Source organism: Ammospiza nelsoni, chromosome 6 (genome assembly GCF_027579445.1).
Source record: "Ammospiza nelsoni isolate bAmmNel1 chromosome 6, bAmmNel1.pri, whole genome shotgun sequence".
Classification (NCBI taxonomy): Eukaryota; Metazoa; Chordata; class Aves; order Passeriformes; family Passerellidae; genus Ammospiza; species Ammospiza nelsoni.
Genome location: NC_080638.1, coordinates 18,884,986 through 18,905,696, shown reverse-complemented (window position 1 = coordinate 18,905,696; position 20,711 = coordinate 18,884,986). Strand labels below are relative to the sequence as shown.

The window sequence follows — 20,711 nt, the reverse complement described above, 5'->3', positions numbered from 1 at the left end:
CATAGAATAAACTGGGAATTTTAAGAGCCGTAAGTGAGCAGGACAAATTCAAACTTATTTACACACTTTAAGCTTTTCATCTTTGACAGAAAAATTACAAAACAGAAGTTAACATATCTTTTTCTACAAGTCCAAAACTCTCTTTAAATCAACCAAAAGGACTGACAAAACCTGCTGTAGTTATGTAAACACATAAAAAAGAGCTATCTCAGAGCTCCTTAACATTTCTCATTCACTGAGCTGTGAATACTCTACATGTTGTATAGAGAGTTCCCTTACAACAAAGCATCTTCAAGGACCACAGAAAAATTAATCCCATTGTGGGCTACAGAAGCTGCAGCTCTGACGGCACAATTCATTTGAGGGACTTTTTGAAGTGCCTCCATCTTCAGACATGGCTTGCCACCATTTAAGTAAGCAAAACTTGCAGTGCAGCCTGCTAGACAGCTATTCAGAGACCTGATTGAAGTATAAAATAAATACTCAAAAAGAGAAGCCTTCTCAACTTGACAGACATTTAACCCATTTAATCAAACTCATGCAGCTCTATTAAACAGGGTACAAGACTGAAGGCAGACCTGTACTTAATTTGTTCCCTCTTCTCATAAACATATATAATGGGAAAAGTGGTTAAGGGAAAATCGTTTATAGCTTCTTTTACATTCTGAAAAAACAGGAGTAATTTGGTATTTATTTCTGCAACACCCTTCATCTGGAAGGTTCATAGTCATCAAGTAGAGAAAACATACCTGCTATAGGCACATATCCAACTCCTTGCTGATATACAGTGGGCATCAGGACCACTGGCTGGGGCTGCATCATCATGGCAGCTGGCAAAGACTTGACAGAAAAGGCACAGATTAGAACAACTCAGGAAAGGGCCAAAAAAGCCAGCAATTAAAAGTGTTTGCAAATAAGTCATCACATTGCAAATCCATGTTCAACAGTACAATAAGACTATAAGCAAATCTCTGGCAAACTAACGGAACTACCATCTTTCAAATGACAATTTATTTGCCCATGAATCAATAAACACACATCATATCAAACCTGCCTTTCAGAAGTGATGAAATGTTGTTATCAAAATGCATTATTTTAAAATACAGGTTTAATCAGCTTTCATGCCTTAGTCTTATGAAATGAATATACAACATATTAATCATAAATATTAGACAAAATCTGATTATCTGATTTTTATTTTTTGTTTTTAAAAGCAGTACACTGCTCCTTGAAGCAAATTTTGATTTTAAATAAATTATTTTTGAGGTAAACCAGTGCATTAAACAAAATATCAAATTAACTCCATTCCCTTTTACTACCACAATAACTTCAGTTATATTTCAGTTCAGTTTGATCCTCGAGAATATTGACTATTATGAACAGGACATTCACAGGGAGACAGTTTTTAGGGTTAATTATTAACTCTTTTCTCCCTGGAGTAATGAAACAACTGTTCAGATCTGGGGCAGAATGTGAATTGCAAGCAGCAGGGAATATCTGTTCCCAGCTGTGCACTGAACAGCAGCGTGGAACTTCTGATGACATACAAGTGCAGTAGGAAGCATTCAGGGCTGCACGTGCTACACATTATCCAACAGGTACTTGAAACAAAGGTGACAGGTGAGAACACTCCAGGAGCTGCAAACAAACCAGTGGAGGTCTGCAGTTCATGACCAGTAGCACCAAATGAACAAGAAAGGAAGTGAAAAACAATGTCATCTCAAAGAGCATTCAAACTACCCAAGAAACACCTAAGACGGAGAAGAGTTTCCATTTTTATGCTTTTAAACTGACATGAATTTTTAAAGATTTAGGGGGGAAATTTATTGTTAGATTCCACAAAGTTTAAAAAAAAATATTATTATTAAGTTAGAAATGACAATGGACCATTTAGCTGAGGATTTCTTTTTTATGCATATAGTAGCACAGTTCTAAGCAAACTTTCCTGTCTGACCATCTGGGAGCCACTCTGGCACCCACTCCAGTCTGTAACTGCTGAGACCAAGGCCTCTTTGCAGTGGGTGCCTCCAGTGACCTCAGGGGAGCCCCTCTTGGCTTCCTGCACACCCCACACTCACAGTCAGACAGGGTTTCCTTATCAGCTCAGCCCTGGGTTTCCCCCAGCAGTGTCTCAGACGTCTGGATCCTTAAAGTAATTTAATCATGGTGCAGTGACACAGAAACAGCTCAAGCTGGTGCCTCCAGGGACGGACCCCCAACAAAGCAAGCCCTGGGTTTTACACCCTCACAGTCTGTGCACCCAGACAGTCTGGGGTCTTCCTGCTGACTCACCAGCTCCTGCTGTGCCCCAGTGTCCAGTCTCCTGGCCAGTGCCACAGGTCCCTGTGCCCTTTGTGGTGCAAAGGGTCAGCACCGTGTCATGGTCCTTTCCTGAGGCTCCCACCATGTCCCTCAGCCAGGGCACAACCTGCAGCTCTCACTGCAGCTGCACACCCAGCTACCTGCTCTCAGTGTACTACTCAACAACATGAATAAGCTGAATTTTGGTAATTGCAAAACAAGATAAATACCCATTTGCCACCTTACCACGAAGTATTTTTTGTCTTTACAAATATTTTTGACTGCTATTCCCAGAGTTAGGTATAATTATTTTAAATGCCAACACACACAAACACCCAGTATGGTACAACAGATCTACTTCAGTCTAAAATATCTCCCTCCCACTACTTAAGAAGCTTCTCTCCCTTCCCACCCCAAATTCGGCTTACCGTGTATGACATAACCAGATTAATCATTCCTTCCTTGTCATCACCTTGCCTTCCACTCAAGCTATACCATTCATCTTCCACATTTCCTTGTTTCAGAGACTCAGGAATTGTAATGTGTGTCCAAGCAATGCGGTCATCCATTGAAAAGGCTCTCTGAAATATAATTTGAAAAATATTACCAAATTAATTGTCCTGAAAGAAACCCCAAACTTAAAATTATCCTTGACTAACACTTCAGTTTTTTGCTACTAACTTTGTTCATTTTATTCCCTTTAAAACTACTGAAGTGTCAATAAATATTTTGGCCATCTCCTTTCCAACAAGGATGAAGGACACTTTAAGTGGGATTATAGATTGATTGCAGATATTTAATAGCACGAAACTGAAAACCTGAAGCAGAACTCTAGAAATACAGCATCCTAATATCATCATAGGCTGTGTGAATCTCCTAACATCACATCAGAGGCCATTACATGAACATAAACATCTTCTGTTTACTATGATAGCCTGTGAACTCCAGCAGATAGAAGTACTGAACTGACCCCCTGTTGCAGCAATGAAACACACTTGAACCAATCAGCTAAGCCCTCAAAGCAGCACCCAAAATCGTCACTTGTGTAATGATCACATGGCTGCTGCACTGTCATGCTTTACTACATACAGTGAGAGAGGCAGCAAAAAAACAGGCAAACCATGACTTAAGCCTTAGCTGTAGCCTCTTAGTTTCTCCTAATAAATTCTAGTGATGACACACAGTCTGTAGTTGACAGTTTTATTCTCAGCAATTCCAAGCTTGGGAAAACTACTAAGCTCTTCCTAGGACAGAACAGCACCGAAGAATTTTCAAGCAAAACAGCATTGTACAACAGCTATTTTTAATAGGGACAGTAAAGGACACAAAGCTGCAGGGCATTTTGATAGCCAAAAGTAGCTTAAATAGCACTCAGACATCTTTTGCTTCTCCTCCCTTGTAGGCAAGCCTGCTACTGCCACTTTATCAACTACCAAAGAAAAGTAACAGTTCTGACATTCTTGGGGAAGAGCAAAGACTTGTGAATTGCTGCTTCTGGAATTGTGAAAATATTTTTATTATCTTCCAAAGAACATGGCTAAGGAACTGTCCGTGACAACGCATTCCTTTTTTTGCAAGGTTTTAACCAAACCTCAGTCCAAACCGGAGATGGGGAGAGGTAGAAAAAATATATAGCAGTTCTGACCTCATCAAATATCTCTAGATAAAAGGAGTCCACGCCCGGGGGAACAGTGCACTGAATAACTTTGTTCCAGCGGGGGTTCTTGGCTCCATTATGCGCTGTTGGAGTTTCATACACAGCGTATCCCAGCCGTATTCGGCAATACGGATCCATGCGCGTCATTCCGTAATTCTTTGCCAGTTTGGCCTGAAAAGAAGAGAAATGTGGGAAGTGTATAATACTGACATTAACTTGAGAAGTTAATTACTATTAGTTCACAGTAAGAACCAAATGCTGAAGAAAGGACTAGATTAAATTCTGTGACAGAGAGAAAAGAGTTTAAAAGATAAAGAAAAACAGCATTTAGATTAAAACATAAACCAGTAACACCAGTAAGTGTCTGGGAGACCTTGAAAAGGGAACATCTTTTTAGCCTGTTTATTGCAGAAAATACACATTTCACTGTAGCTAAAATAAATCACTTCATACCAAACTACAAAATACATGATTACAAGGACATTGTAACAAGTTCAATTTTTCCCTGGGTATCTCATCTCCACCATACAATCACAGGTGTAATGCTGTAGGTAGCCTGTCCTCTTTCACTTCAGTTCTTTTAAAGGATGAATTACAGAAATCCAGTACCTTCAAGAATATCACACAATCCAAAAGCACAACCTGCAAAAGCAGTTCAATTGAGGTACACTAGTCATAGTAGATCATAGGTTTCAAAGTGATTACACACTTATCTCAGCATGTGAATTTAATAGTAGTTAATTCAGTGGACAACTTAAGGCCTAACATCACTATAAAAACAGATGCTGTATAGAATCAGAACAGATCCAACATTCTTTTGCTGTGACATCAGAAGAACAGAACAAAACAAGTTGATGACAGTCCTGAACACAACACTGAGTACTGCAGCACAGCTGTGCTCAAGCAGAAGTTGGGCTTTTTGCATGTGCTGCTTCTCTGACCTATACTAAGCAGCCCATGGTTCCTTTTATAGTAAGACAAGTGACAAAACATGGTGTCCCAGGGCATCTCTCACCTAGAAGATGTTTACAGAACTCACAACAGTTGAGGCTGTGCACTGTGTAACATTTATCACAAAGGCTGCACTTCAGGCTTGGAAAGCCCTTTTCTCCTTCAGGAAACATGCTGGTTCATCAATTCATACATTAGAGCTGGCAAGAAAGGTCTCAAACTGTTTATTGTAAATGTGGACTTAAAAGAAGAAAGCTGGCATCCAAATGAAGCACCATCTATATTCTCGATTTGTGGGATTAGACAGATTATCAAACCTTCATCAGAAAAAGGTGATAATCAGCTGTGCTTAGACAAACTCACCACCACACCTAAATATCTACAAGGAAAAAAAAAGCAGCAAATTGCCCCCCCAGAAACTTTTTCTGATCTTCCATCAGTTTATTAGTAACAGAATTAAGGCATGCTGTTTGATATACTTTATCAACACATTTAAATACAGTACACTTCAACCAGATTTTCATCTTCTACAGATTAACTATATCACAGCAAGTATCATATCCAGAATGCAACATGTCTCAATTTGCAGCCAAGATTCCATAGCATTCCTGCATAAATTCCTAGGCAGAGAAGAGTATTTCTTGTCTGTTGTACTGCCATGCAGAAGGACCTTAACAGGCCAAGAGAAGTGTGCAGACAGGAATCTCAAAAATCAACAAAGGAAAAACAATATATGTGACAATAAGACTTTGGACCAACTAGCTGAAGAACAGTTTTGAGGAGAAGGATGTGGAACAACACATAAGGGAACTGCAATTCCCTATAATATCCTCAAAATTACTAATGTCTTCCAATATTAAGTGCCGGAACTACAAGAAGCCTCTGAATAGAAGTTTTCAGAGAAACCTGTTCACTGCAAAAATCCTCATGAGTTCATTTGATTATGTGCTATAATAGCAAGGTTTACAGGAAATTGCTGCATCAGGCAGCAATGAAACATGAAACTGGACAAAATGCTGATGTACAGAAAAATGAAGCTACAAAACCTTTAAGAATTACTACCCATTTACATGTAACTTAGTAACTCAAATTCCAACACAAAATCTTTTTGTATCCACCAATTTTAAAAATTGCATTAATTATTTAAAATTACTTAATTGCACAAAGATGACATAATTTTTACCTGTACTACAGTAATACTGAGTCTTCCTACTGTACCCATTGCTCCTCCATACTGCAGCTGCTGAGCTGCCTGGGCATCCAGCTGGATTTGCTGTTGCTGCTGGGTTGGGGTAATGCGAAGAAAGTCTTGAGGAAGCTCACCAACAAATACCTTAAAAAAGAAAGAGAAGGAAAAAAAGAAGACTTTAAACTTTTATAATAGGAAAGAGATGAAGAGATGAATATAAGTCAAAGTGTAACAGATTAAGGAGAATTTAGTCTTGTTTTGACAGCATGAACAAAGAACTAATTAAATGACAAAACTGCCAACTCATGTAGCAAATGTTCTTTTCAGAAACAGTAATTTCCAAAATAAGCCTCTGAAAAAAAGTAGGACAGAGAGCCAAAGCTGCTCTGCAACTAAACATTTAAGCAGTCCATACAAAAGTCAGAACCACCAAGTTTTACAACATATTCATATACGATATCTGATGGCATCCAGTTCTTTCAATTATTCATCACCCACATTGTGTCCAATTGCTCCTGTACCAAGACACAGCACAGTGCTTTCATCTGAAAGGTCACTTCCACAGTCACCTTCAAGACAGACTGTAAAACAGGATTTCCTATGGACCAAATTCTGCAACACAATAAAGATGTCCTAACACTTTTCCAGTGTTAAACACAGCCACCCTGCAACTAACCTTGGTGACAAAACTCCACCACATTCAAAAGAACAATGTGGGAATTAAAAATCTAGTCTATCATGAAAATGAGCCAGGGACAAAAAGTAGTAGTAAGGAACTTTTGTTACATGAGTCAATATGAATCAGCAGTCCCTGTGGATTTTCTGTTAGCTTTACAGTATAAAGGGAAAGTTTCTACCCATCACTTGTCAATTCAACAACTCAGGTTGTTTCTAGGTTTTAAACACTCCGTGAACATTATAAATTCAAATACATGTAGAGAGATTTTCATTTTAAAATAAAAAATAGCTATAATAAAATTTTAAAAGGGAAAAAGTGTCATAGAAAATTTATAATTAAGCTGTATTCATTTCTGCTGTCTACAGAGTGGATGACATATTTAATACATAACTGTCTAGCTGATGAAGACAAAAGACAACACAATTCTCATGTTGCAATCCCAAACAGGATTACTCAATCATGTATCTGGCAGATGCGTGCCTACAGAACATAATTTAAGAAGCGAACAGGCCTTGAGGACACAGCTTTTCAAGATCACACAGCATTTGCATGTCAACATTGCAGCTTGGAGACAGAAATTGCAGCTCTTGCCAAATCACATGTATGACTATTTTGTAAGATTATCTGAGAGCCTCAGGATCCTGGCAACAGTAGGTGACACATGCCAGAAAGGAAGTTTATCTGAAAAGTTCAGGAGGAAGCACTGAATGCCTGCTGCTGGGCTATTGGGAAGTAGAATAAAAAGGGAACCAGGTTTGCTTACAAGCATCTTTAAATTTTCTTATTAAAAACCTAAGCAGCTGAAGTTTTAAGTAGTAGAAAGAAAAAATGGGCTGGAAGTTAATAACAAAAGAAACTTTATCTAAGTTTGGCTGGCAATGAGACATGGTGTTATAACAGCTTTGTCACTGGAATACCTATCACAATAAAATAAAACATAATCTATTTAGGCAAGATCTGAAATGGCCCCAGAATTAGCAAGGAAATGAGATTTACAATACAGCAGGTCCCCCTCCAGCCCTGGTCCTTTGGAAGTGTCCAATCTGGTACTGTCAGCACCTCTAGGAATAGACATCATAAACATTCCCACAGTCAGAAGTGACGGCTGCATCCCTGAAATCCCATTTCCATATTATGCAAGCTCCCTCTGTCAAATTCCCAGAAAACAGGATAGCCTCTTTTGTCACCATCTTCACCTGGATATTGGAAAGCTGAAGTCATTCACAACAGAAATCTAATAATATCTTTCACTTTTGAAATTTTATTTCATAAAATTTAACAAATATCTGTTCTAGAATAAAATAAACAAACAAGTCCAAAGGGGAAAAAGTCCATGAAGGAGACCAAAGTTTCTTACAGCAGCTAAGCTGATTCTCTCACACAAAGCCACACTCTTATCCTAGAACTGCAGAGCTGACATACATAGAAACTAAAACCATCTACTGTTAACTAAGTTAGCAAAAGATCAGAGCGGTAAACCCCTCCAAAAGGGAAGAGTGGCAAAGAGGATATGCACACACTCATATATTCAGTACTGACTAAGATTTGGTTCATAGATGCTTACTGAAGGAAATACATTACTCAATATGTTCTTATACTAATTATCAGCTCATACCATATTGATGGAGACAAATCAGTGTCATGCAATCATTTATCTGTAAAGAAAACAGGCCAATTTACATCTTCCTCAAAGCATTTAAAAGCAGGCACATAATTGCCACTTCTCAACTTTAATTAAAAATACAAAGTTACATAACTAGAATTCAACCACAGTTTTTATTTCAAAAGCAAGGAAAACATATATGACAAGTTTGAGCCACTGATCCTACTCCACAACTACTTTGAAACAAAAGGACTTCCCTCTAATGGCACTTCAGAAAGAATGTGAAATTCAAGTGTGTTCTGTCACTAGCTGCAGAACAAAAAATTAATTCCATTTAGCAACAGGACAGGGATGGGACTACAATTCAGAACACAAATTAAAAATAAGCCTGCCTTATAATCACTTTCTAATAAACTTTACTGACAGCATTGCATGTTAAAAGTACGGATTATCTAGAAATAGAATAACTGCCCCTCCCATCTGCTACAATCACTTAAGAGATAGCTTTGTGGATCTTCACAGTAGAATGCTGCAGGTATAAAAACTGCATCTCAACTTTTTCAAACTGAACATGGTGTGATATTCTACAGCTATTTGACGTAACTGAGGATGGGGCTGTCTCAGTCTCACCTTCCTACTTCTTATGCAACATGAAATGGTGCCAGAGAGTTGCAAATTGGGTCAGTGTAAAAGCCTGACCAGAGGAAACAAGGGCTGGAGGTAAAGGCAATGGGAGCTAAGCTGTCAGAACCTTCAACTCACTGATTGTGCAAGTACTGGTTAGCACCTGTGTAAGGGAGGGAAAGGGACACAGAGCCAAACACAGTCACAAAAGCCCCGTGTTACAGAAACATTTCCCCAGACACAATACACTCAGGGAACCATAATTAAGGTTTCCACACTAGCAATTACCAAGGAAGTCTAACATGAAACTTCTTCAAAATATCAAAGAGTTTTAAACACCTACTATTCAAAAATTTCTGACCATTCTCCTTTAAATGGCTTTACTGTTTTTAAGAAAGAAAAAGCTAATGACAGAATTTTCAACTATTATTCTATGCTTTGCACACTGAATAAAAAATTGGTACAAGATAGGAAGCATCCAGACGTCCTGAAAGAGCTGATATTTGTTCAAGGCTGCTCTTTAACATCTTTGAAAGGCCATGGAGATTAGAGAAACTCCCCTGAATCAGGAGAAAGACAAATCTCATACCCAGCATTCCAAAGGGCAAGAAGGATGACCTGAGGAAGCACAAGCAGGTCAGCTTCACCTCAGTCACTCAGAAATTCACGGAGCAAGTGCTTCTGGAAGACATTCCTTGACATATGAAGGCGAAAAAGCCAAACACGGATTAGGAAAAGCCTTGGTAAAGGCTGGCTATAGAAGAATAAAAAGCTGACAAGTCATCTGCCTTCTCAAAAACAAGAACAACTGACTAAGGAAAAGAGCAGAAGGTATCAAAGCAGGATCATTACAATCCAATTGGGTGGACTACTGGGTGGATGAAAAGCTGACTGAAGCACTGAGCTCAGAAGCTGAAGTTCAGTGGTTAATGACACGGGAGGTTGGTTAAAAGTGAAGCAGTTCAGAAGTCTGTACAGAAACTAACTTATGTGTCTAATATTTTTCCTCAGCAACAAAATATGAAAAGGCATCCTTATCAGTTTTGAGGATGACTGGTATACTTGAGGACAGGACCAACCAGAGAGATGGAAGAATTCACTGGCAGGAATTGCATGTAATTCAACAAGGGCAAAGACCTGGACTTTGACCAGAAAAATCTGTGGCACTGGTACAGACTGGAGAACAACTGTCAGGACTGCCTGCACCTCTACAGAGGTGGAGAGCAAGCAAAACATGGATGAGCAGAGGACACTTGCAGCAATGAATTCTACAAGAAAACTGCAGTGGATCAACAAGAACCCAACCAGTGAGCTGAGGAAAGGAAACAATTGCTGGACCACACCTGGAACACTGTGACCGTTTGGGGCCCAGCAGAACATGAAAAACAATGAACGTCAGGGACACCAGCAAAGATGTACCAAGAAGGCCCATGAAAAGGGCTGGAGCACTTGTGAGGCCAGGTTGAGGACTTGTTTAGAAGAGAAGAAAGTTAGAATGCACCTTGTAGCAGCTTTCTGGTATCTGCAAAGAGGTCATTGAGAAAACAGACCTAGGTTGTCTTCTGAGATGCAACACAAAGAGAAAGGAGATCTCAATCATTAAACTGAAATGAGGCAGATTTCACATGAAAAAAGGAGGGGTAAAAAATACCTGCAAAGTATGGCAGGAAGTTTGGTATACAAGCATGAGTTAAAAATAAAAGACAGAATGAGTGTCCATATGACATCTGTGTCTATGCCTGGAGAAGTGAAGGTGCCACCAGGGAGACCACAGAGCACCTTCCAGTCCCTGAAGGAGCCTACAAGAAAGCTGGAAAGGGACTTTTCACAAGGGCTTGTAAAAGTTTTGAAGAGTCTCAAGAAAAAAACTCACCAGAGTCACTAGTCGTCAGAATAGTGACCATTAGGGAAATTAGGAGCAGAAGTCTGTGCAGTCCCAGGTTGGTACTTAATCTAATTTGGAAGGACCTCATGTATTTGCCAGAATGGTGGATAATCATGGAGAACAACAACCATGAAAAGTAATTTTGGATATGACTGGCTAGATAAGGAATCACAAATATAAAGTTTTGGTAGCTCAGTCTTAATCTAAAGCCTGGTCAAACTGTTTATTAATACTCCTACTTGTAAAAGGTATCACTTAGCAGTCCTTACATATTCAGCTAGAGTTTAGATTTAAAAAACTCTTTTGTTCGTACAAGATTACAAAAGTGAAAATATGCTAATTCCACAACATCCTGAAAAGGGTCAGAGATATCTATATTCTAGCAGAGTATTTGAAGTAACAGACAGGATGAATTCTGTTTCATCTAAAAAACTAAACAGCAATAAGAAATTCTAATTACACACCAAGCAAGCAGCATCACAAACTAGAGAGTGCAGGAATAAGACTGGCAACAGCCCACTTTAGTTTCTTACCCACATGAAACAACCTTGAATATTTTCTTGCTTGTTCAAACAGAAAGACTGAACTGCTCTCTCCAGCAGTAAAGAAAAAAGTGGTTCCCAATCCTTTAGCACCATTTAGTGGCTATTCATTTGTAATGCAGTTGCGTATATAGAAACTAGTAGAAGTTTATCATCTTCCTCTCTGAAAAGAATTAAGAAAGGCTGGAATGTACCATATCAACACCCCCAGCTGTGAATGCCTGGTCAATATTGCATAATTTATTCATTCATTTGAAAACATTCAAATCTCTAAAGTGGGTAAGGAAGAAAAACATGTACAATGTCAGCAACACATTAAAAAACCCCCAAAACTTGAAGCACAGAAAGCCAAAGCTGCATGAGATAAATTATCATATGCCTTTTGTCAGGCTTCAGTCAAGTTTAGGATTCCCAAGATTCCCAAGAGATTATACAGGAGTACCTGGGAAATTCTAGAACAAGACATGTAGAAGAGTAACATTCAAGAAAGACCCGGCAGTTATGATAAATAAAACAAATAAAGCACTCTAAAGAATGAAATTGACAACCATATCATATTACTGTCATAAGAGAAGTGCCAGCAGTGCAGTCTTTCAAGATTAGCAGTAATTCACCTCACTGTTCTTTCTATAAGGCTGCATTAATTTTCTTTTTTAATGTAGCTGTTCCTACATAATAAAATACAGCACTGTAAAGTTACTGCTTTTTAAAAACTCCTCATTGACTATCATGCTGTCAATGACTACCAGATCCTTTCAGACAGGAGGAACAGACAGGAATAGCACATCTGTCGAAAGCTGATGTTGTAACACCTCCTATGTAGAGCATCCCGGTGTGAGGTATGATTATCCCTGGGCAAAACCAGACAGTAACATATTCCCAATAAACTGTCAGCAGCACCTCCCAGAAGGCTGGTGCATTGGTTTTACGAGGGCTCAGCTCCCATCCAACACGCCCGCCTACATCCTCCGCGGGATGCGCCGTTCCAGCGTTCAGGCGGCAGCTCCAGGGACAGCGGCCCGACCGTGCCCCGCCGAGCCGCGAGCACAGCGAGCTGCGCTCCGCTTCCAAGGGAAAGCCCTTCAGCTCCGGTTCAGTGTGAGCATTTCCCTCCTTGGAAAGGCCTTTGGACAAAGAACGGCCAGGAGAGCCGCATCAAGGACTCCGCGCAGCTTAGGAGGGACTTCCCCTCCCCTTTCCCAAAGCCTCTTCGCCGGCGGGGAACCGGGAGACAAGGCAGACTTCCCTCCCCCGCATCCCAGCAGCCCGGAGAAGACAAGAGGGCTTTTCCTCTCCCCTCTCCGGCGCGGACGGAGCTGGGGCAGAGTGAGAGTCACGGAGCCTCCCTCGCACAGCGGCGCTGGCAGAGGCCGGCCGGGCCCATCGGGGTCTCCAAGCCGGGCCTCGCCCTCCCGGCGCGGCGAGCGGTGGCAGGAGACAGCCCTGAGCGGGCCCCGCGGCGGCGCCGCGCCCGCAGCACTCACCGGGCCCCGCTGGGTGGTGACGGTGGTCGCCATGGCGCCTCGCCGGGGCCGCGGCCGAGACCCTTCCTCCTCCTCCTCCTCCCGCCCCGCCAGGCCGCCGATGCCGCTCGCAGCCCCGAGCCCGGTCCCGCCGCTCGTCACTCAGCGCCAGCCCCGCGTCACCTGACGCGCCCGGCTCCGCCTCCGGGGCAGCGCAGCGGCGCCCTCTTGCGCACGCGCCTCCGCACGCACCGGGAGGGGCGGGGAGCCGTCCTGCGCGTGCGCTGTCCCGCGCTGCGGCCGCCGCAGCAGAGCGCGGCGCTGCGGGCGCGCCGCGGCCGGTAGGGGGCGCCGCGGCGCTGCGGCGGAGGCGGGGCGGGCGCGGCGCCTCAGGCCGCCATCTTGTGCCAGGGGCGCCGCTCCCGCACGCCCGGGGCGCCCCGCGGGCAGTGCGAGGTGTGCGGGACCGCGGGGCGCTCTCCGGCCTCCTCTGCCTGCCGTGGGGGCCGTGTGGGACAGGGAACGAATCACTGCCTGGCCTGGCCCCAGCGGCTTCCCAGAGCTTGCTGATCGAGCGCAGCCCTCGAGAACAAAAAGCAGCTTTAATATTCATCCAAGTGCTGCTTCGGGAGATAAAATCTGATTATTTCAAATCCAATTTAAATACACAACTGTTTCCCGTTGTTAGGGCTGTTTCCTGTTGTCAGGATCTGCTGTACAATTTTAGCCCTTAATTAAAATTCTAGCGCGGATTTTGGCATCTGGAAATAGAACAGTGCAATTAGGAACGCTCCAAATATAGCACCAGCTTTTCTTTCTTTTTTTTTTTTTTTCTCTCCACTCTCCACTAACATTTTCTTGCAGTGGGAACAGCCTAATTTTTTTATTTCATAGAATCATAGAATGTTGTGGGGTTGAAATGAGCCTTAAAGATCATCTGGTTCCACCCTTCCTGGCATAGCAGGGACTCCCACTAGACCAGGTTGCTCAGAGCTCCATCCAACCTGGCCTTGAACACTGCCAGCGATGGGACATCCACACCTCTGGGCAACCTGTTCCAATGCCTCACCATGCCTATGGTAAAGAATTTCTTAATGATGTCTAGGGTAAATTTCTACTCTTCCAATTGGTACCCATTACTCCTTGTCCTGTCACTACATCTCCTTACAAGGAGTCCCTCTCCAGCTTCCCTGTGGGCCCTCTTCAGAGACCAGAATGTTGCTGTTAGGTCTCCTCAAATTTTCTTCCCAGGCTCAACAGCCTCCACGGGCAGGTGCTTCAGTCCCCTTATAATTTAATGACCTTTCTTTTGACTTGCTCCAACAGTTCCATGTCCTCCTTACGCTGGGAGCACCAGAAGTGTGTGCAGTACTCCAGGTGGGGTCTCACAAGAGTGAAGTAAAGGGTGAGAATCAATTCCTCACCCTCCTGGTTACACTCCTTTTGATGTGGCCCAGGACACAGTTGGCTTTGCACACACTGCTGGCTCATGGTCAGTTTGTCTTCAACCATCACCCCAAGTCTTCCTCTGTGGGTACAAAGTCTTGACATTTTGCGACATTACAGTCTTGACATCATAAGGGCAGGGTGGAAGGAAAAGAGTGTTAACAAGCTTCATTGGTATTCTTACATCTATAACCACACAAGCTATGAAATTAGTTTTTGGTGAGTCATGAGCAGTTACAGTTTTACTCACCATGGATTTCATTCCAAGACCTCCTCTAGTTGCAATAATTTCAAAGAGATCAGACAGAAGACATTATTGCCTCTATGAAATTTGTATCAACAGAAAAAAATAGCAACATTAACTCAGAAATTCTTGAGATTTGTTTTCCCCATACAGAGGTGCGCAGTGACTAAAGCAAGCATTGTCCCTTCCTGACGGTGCTGCCACTTTCTAACTTCATTTTTTATTTTCCTGTTTTATTGTTGTTCTCAGAAAACCCGCATAGAATCTAATAACTTACCTTTATTCACCATTTTAAGCATTTTTTGAAGGACTTGTTAAAACAAGCTTCCCCCGGTCCTTGAAGGGGTGCCTGCCGGTGGCCGGGACGCGGCGCGGCAGTGGCGGCACCGCCACCTGGCGCTCGTCTCCGGAACGACAGGCGGCCTCCGACCGGGGCCCGCGGGGCGCCTTCCCCGGCCACCGCCGCCGACGGGCGGGCAAACACCGGCGGCGGCGCGGCTGGTGTCGGCGTAGTCGTTAAAGCGGGAATGTAAGGCCTGGGAAAGGTGAGAGAACAAAAGTCATAAAACCCTCTTATTCGCAACATATGGGCATCGTTAAGAAAAGGTTGAAAGGTAATCAAAGAAGCTGTAATGACAATAAATTGCGTTTATCTTGTAATAAACATTTAGACATCAGTTTTTCCTGTATCATTTTTTCATTCTCATTTCGAGTCTCTTCTCTGTTGTTCCCAGTTCTCCATCTACCCTTCAGATTTGTGATAGGCCCATTTGCCTCTTTTTATGAATTTTTAATAGCCTTGTATCTCTGAAGACATTAGGTAAAAATTGATTAAAACCAGACAGCTGGTTGTAGATGTGTGGAGGCAAACAAATATGCATCACATAGTGGGATTGCTTGAAAGTTATCAAATAGACATTTCTCCCTAGGCTGACTCCAGAATGTGAAAGTGTAGATAGCACCTAAGCTTTTCTTCATAAAATCAGAAACCACTGTCTCAAGGTGGCAGAGGAGAGGAGTGATGCACATGATGCTGCCCTCACTGAGGAACAGTTGCAGCAGAATTCCTGCCACATTAATTCTGAGCTTGTTCAGAAATTCAGGAGGGACACTTCAAAGGCTGAGGAGAGTCTGATGCTACGGGGAAAGTGATGGAATACAAAGCTCAGGTGGATAATGTCCATCTTTCATTACGTGTTTATTTAGCACTCAGCATTGGGGTGACACCTGAAACCTGTCAGATGTCACTTCAAACATGTAAATGGCAGCAATTAGTGTGGTGAGAGAACTACAGTTGTACCTCTGTGAAAATAGTGCACTTTTCAGAAGGTCAGGCCTCCCAGTGTTTTGGGTAAGGCCCCTATCGGAACCCTTCAGTTAGGAAGTAAACTTCAAACTCCTTGTTACTTCCTCTCTTCCCCAGGGAAAGCTCACAAGTGTGTTGAGTGGTTATGTTTTATGCCATTTTGAGTATCTGTCTTGATACTGGGAGAGTTTCCACAGTCATTTAATCCCATTGGTTTATTGTGAATTACAAAAACAGTGAAGTCACAAGAAGGTTTTAAAATATACTCTTAGCTGTGTTGGTGCATAAAAGCAGAGTAATAAATCAGAGTTGTGATTTGTCTGTTTCTGGCCCTGCAGAGGATCTCACAGTGAGCTGGTAAGGCAGGTTTTGGGTTAAGTTTTGTAGGTGTTATGAACATACAAGAATACTGTGGAATGGTCCGGGTCACTTCCACTACTTGGAGCTGATACTTGGGCAGTATCAGCCCTTTTTTTGCCATGTCCCTATAGGACTTCAGATGCCACACAAAGGGACGCTTCTCTTTCATGGGGAAAAACATCTTTTGTGAGATGCAGAGCCCAATTCCACCATCATTTCATACACAGTCTTGTCAAGCTGACTTGAAGTTAATTGTGGGCAGAGATGACAGTGGAAAAGGTCAAAGGGATCCACTGCTTTGTGGATCCAACCCACACCAGACTGCAAGTGCAGGAAAAGGAAAGAGATGTCTCAGGTTTACAGCTATAGAAAGTCCCTTGGAGTCCTGGTGTGCAGAGCACAGCTTTTTGGGATGTATGCAGACTTACACGGGGGCTGGACACAGCACCAAACACAGAACTGGAGATTGCAATGCTAATCTTTTGTTCATGGTGCCAGATCAAGCTTGGTAATGTACAAGTGGGCTGAAACAGGAACATGGAAATCCCAGATGGTGTTTGGACTGGCTGTAACAAACAATAATTTCCACTTCAATGGTATACAAGGTACTCACAGTGCATTGCAAACTTTAATTAGTCCTCACAGTCCAGTTGGGATGCAGAAGAATTACATCCCCCATCATAGAGGAAAGATAGTTCCAGCATGAAACATGGCAACACCGGAGCAGCACACAACAACATTAGCCAGGAATTTCAGTCAGGATAGTGCAGGATCTATCCTGCACTGAGACTAGAAGAGAATAAATTGAAGAGAGAAACAAATACAAACTGAAGATCAAAATCAGCGCTGCCTCCCTCCTGACACCACACCATGAGGCAGAGCTGTTAAACAGCGGGCAGCTTACCACCCTCACAAGCACTGCAGAATTTCATACTCCAGCGTTAGAGCTGCTGATTGAGCCAGACGAGTATTGGCAAAAGCATTGTTGGAGCAATTGTGGGGGATTCTAGCAGCAAAGCCGAGAGCACTGCTGGGCAGCTAATAAGTGGCTATTCTTCAGTCACGCTGCACTCAAAATAGCTTTCCAGCAGAGGAAAAGCAAATTCTATTGGCTTCAACACCTGGTTGAGCAACTTAATAAGGACAAAATTGAAAGTTAGAGCTGAATCATTATTTATTTTATAACTACATCTTCATCATACAGTTCATTCCAAAATGGGAGTTATTTCATTTCAAATCAGGTTTGTGCAAGGTTTTTCCGTAGGTTCATTCAGCACAGAGGTGAGAGAAGGTTCTTTGAAAACAATTTCAGACACCAGCTGCTTCAGAGGAAGAGAGAAATATACAATTATATGAAGACTTTCTCCTTTTTTCTCCAGTTCTGCCATACTTTCCCCAAATTGTATTTTTTAAATGTACTTTTAATGTACCAGGGAAATTGTAGCAGTGCAAAACTGTATTTAGTGTTACTTTGGTAACAGGTCCATTTCCAGACAGCACTTCAAAAGATATGAGCAAACAGTTAGAAGAGCAAAATATTGCTGTCCTATGCACAGCAGACACAGAAAACCACTTGTTCCTATTATTGAAATTACCTTTTATATATTTGAAAGCTGCTATTGTTTTACCTCTTAGATTTCTTTTCTCTGAAGTTCAGCTATTCAGAGGAATGTCAGAGGAATGTCAGATTAAACCTATGCTAATTCCTTCAGATATACCTTTCTGAAGCCTGATAACTATTGTTCTATTCCTCTGGTTTTTTCCCAGTAGGACCATACCTTCCATGAAGTGTCCAAAATTGGCCATGTCTCATCCCAGCTCAGATGTCCAGCTCTCTACAGACTGCTTCATGGAGACATGAAGAATTGCTAAATGTTTTGTAGATTAGAATATGGACTATAAATTGCAATAAGGGTTTGCCTTTTTTGCAGCACAATATCATGGTAAACATCCAAATCTCTTCCTGACATGCAATTATTTAACTTGTTCCTCCTCATCTTATGTTTCTTCAGTTCATTATTCTTGTCTAGGTGTGATGACCTGTTTGTTTTTATTGAGTTGCATCCTCTCAACTGCTCTTGTTGTTATACAATGTATGCCTGTTATGTTTGATTGGCAAAAATACCTACCCACAGTAATTGTGAATAAATCAATGTGTTTGTTGGTTTGTTTAAAAACAAGCTGCTCTCTTATCTAGAGACAAGTCTAGCAAATGAAATTTTCGCATCTTTTTTATTTAATCAAATTAGCCTTATAAAATCTAGATTATTTTTCAAACAGGAGGATTCTCTGCTGCCTCATTTTAAAAAATACAGACGTTAGAAGTCATTATTTGAAAAAAAAAAAAGACTAAAGCAATGTAGATTTGATCATTCTAGTCTCACTATAGTAGGATTTGCAGCATTCCCAGTTATGATATCCTTATTTGTACCTAGTACCATGCCAGGCCATGAATAGATGTCAAAAGCATCCTGTTCATATGTGGTACACATTTCTATGTATTTATTTTGCTTATTTTGTTCTCCTCTGGGAAAATAAAATGAATGCATAGAAAAATGAAAGGATTGATTTTGGCTGCTCACCAAATTTCTCCTCACCAAAATATAAGTTAAGTCATAGAAGGGAAGAAACAATGAAAAATAAGAGGAAATGGCAGGAGAAGTGACAACTTCCTTCAAATGGTAAGGATGTTGTTTTAGAATAAATCTAACAAGCCAAATTTTTTCAGATGCCTTCCAAATCATAGCAAATTTTGTTCATATGTTTCCCATTTGATCTAATATTTTGTGTAGGCACAAATTTCTTTATTCTTAAGTAGTGAATTTCCGGGCAGGATTTCTTTCATTCCCACTCTATCCCCAGGCAAACAAACATTGTTTTTCTGCTTAGATGAGTTTATAGAAACTCAGAAATATTATTATAGAAATATTTACTCAGATTTCCAGCAAAGTATATTTTTTCTCCTTTGTCATTTAACTGCTTTGTTGATTCTCCGTGATCACATCATATGCATGCAGATCAATGTGCTTTCTCCTCTTTCCAACTGATATTTTTTACAGAAGAGGCACCAATTTTCTGTGTGTAAAAGGATTTTTGCATGGTAAATGGCATACTTTCTCCTAGTGGGCATTTCAGTTTTATAGATACTAGTTTTTATAATTAACAGTGAATAATATGAGGACTCTTTGGTGCCTAACTGCCTGCAAGAAAATAATTATTTTCTGTTAGATGTTTAATCACAAACCTTGCAAGGAAATCTGCTGTTTTCCGAACAATGCAGAACTAACTTTTTTACCATACTGACATGATAGAAACATTTCCCAGCCCTAAAGTCCCATCTTCTTAAAAGTCTGTAGCCAATATTCCCTCTGGAAAAGATTATCTTCAAATGATTAAATAGTCTAATTTACTATTTCCATCTGTCCTTCAGAGTATTTCTTGCCGAATGTGACAGGTTTTGGGGGACAGGGTAAGTTGCACAGAAGTACTCTTGGTGCCTGCAGTGAGGTTTTTTTATATGTACTGGCTCTGGTTACTCTGTGATCAGATCCTCAGACTCCTCTGAAGCCAGCACACATGTACAAAGAGGGTCTGGAGCTCTGTCCAGGGAGGAACAGCAGTTTTGCTTCTCTGCAGAGCTGCCTTAGTTCAGGCTCAGGGGAGTCAATAGGAGCTGCAGGAGTGCAGCACCTCTGAAAATGCAGCACATTCAGCAGCTTTTTACCTTGTTTCTCTCTTTCCAAAAACTTCAAAGTCGTTATGAGTGCTGAGGTAAAGCAATTAGATACTGAGTCAGCTTGAGCATTCTTAAACATCAGGACTGGACCAGTCGACTTCTGTAGCTAAATATTCCAAGCATTTCCCAACTCCTTCTTCTGTTCACTGATTATTACGTGCCACCTTAGTGTTCAGTCATGTAAGTACGTGACTGAAGATGAAATTAATTTCTCCCTGCAAGGGAGACTTCTAATGAGGTATTTGTCTTTTTGTTTAAAGCTAATTGCTTTAAACTCAAGAGAAATAGGCATCTTCTTAGACTTGCTGAAGATTTAAGTTCAGTTTCTATAGGTTCTATGATCTCAATAAATGGTTTGATCTCTCCACACTACCTCTCCCCTCCCAAACAAGGCAGCACTAATGCACCTGTTGAGTGTTACAGTTCTGCATGCTCAAGGGCAGAGTTATCTGAGGCCATGGACAGTGTTTAGGACAAAAGGTCCTTTTGGTCATGGTCTTCAGCACTTACTGCAACATGTAATATGCATACTGTATATGCAATGAATTGCTGCTCTAAGTGTGGCTTTAACCAAAGTTCTAATAAACTGTAAAGAAGGCAAAAGTTTGTAAGACACACAGATATAACAAATCAGTGTAACACATATGCTCACATACCTGTTTCAAGTCACTTTTCAAGGCTTCCCTTCTGCTGCTTATAGCATCGTGTAGCACTTCCTGGCACAT

General features: G+C 41.5%; 2 protein-coding genes across 3 annotated transcripts in view; both read right to left on the bottom strand.

Annotated features, from left to right (window-relative positions):
- Positions 1-13,066, bottom strand: part of TOLLIP (toll interacting protein) — a 25,081-nt gene extending 12,015 nt beyond the window's left edge. For both annotated transcript variants that reach the window (XM_059473472.1, XM_059473473.1), the window contains exons 1-5: positions 12,916-13,066; positions 6,093-6,242; positions 3,947-4,129; positions 2,730-2,882; positions 750-840 (exon numbers count right to left, since the gene is read on the bottom strand). In XM_059473472.1, coding sequence (XP_059329455.1) covers positions 750-840; positions 2,730-2,882; positions 3,947-4,129; positions 6,093-6,242; positions 12,916-12,948 — 610 coding nt within the window. In that variant the 5' untranslated portion in view covers positions 12,949-13,066. The remainder of the gene's footprint in view (positions 1-749; positions 841-2,729; positions 2,883-3,946; positions 4,130-6,092; positions 6,243-12,915) is intronic.
- On the bottom strand, positions 13,057-20,711 carry LOC132074841 (cuticle collagen 2C-like). The gene is made up of 3 exons (XM_059474877.1): positions 20,643-20,711; positions 14,938-15,120; positions 13,057-13,476 (listed from the first exon to the last, which is right to left on the bottom strand). The coding sequence occupies exons 1-3, from the start codon at positions 20,709-20,711 to the stop codon at positions 13,057-13,059; spliced, it is 672 nt and encodes a 223-aa protein (XP_059330860.1).

Coding starts and splice junctions, on each gene's coding strand:
- LOC132074841 (XM_059474877.1), bottom strand. CDS start 20,711: ATGTGCCAGGAAGTGCTACACGATGCTATAAGCAGCAGAAGGGAAGCC. Junction 15,121..20,642: donor TGAAAAGTGACTTGAAACAG/GTATGTGAGCAT, acceptor CACCTTTCCCAG/GCCTTACATTCCCGCTTTAA. Junction 13,477..14,937: donor GCGCCGCGTCCCGGCCACCG/GCAGGCACCCCT, acceptor TTTGTTCTCGAG/GGCTGCGCTCGATCAGCAAG.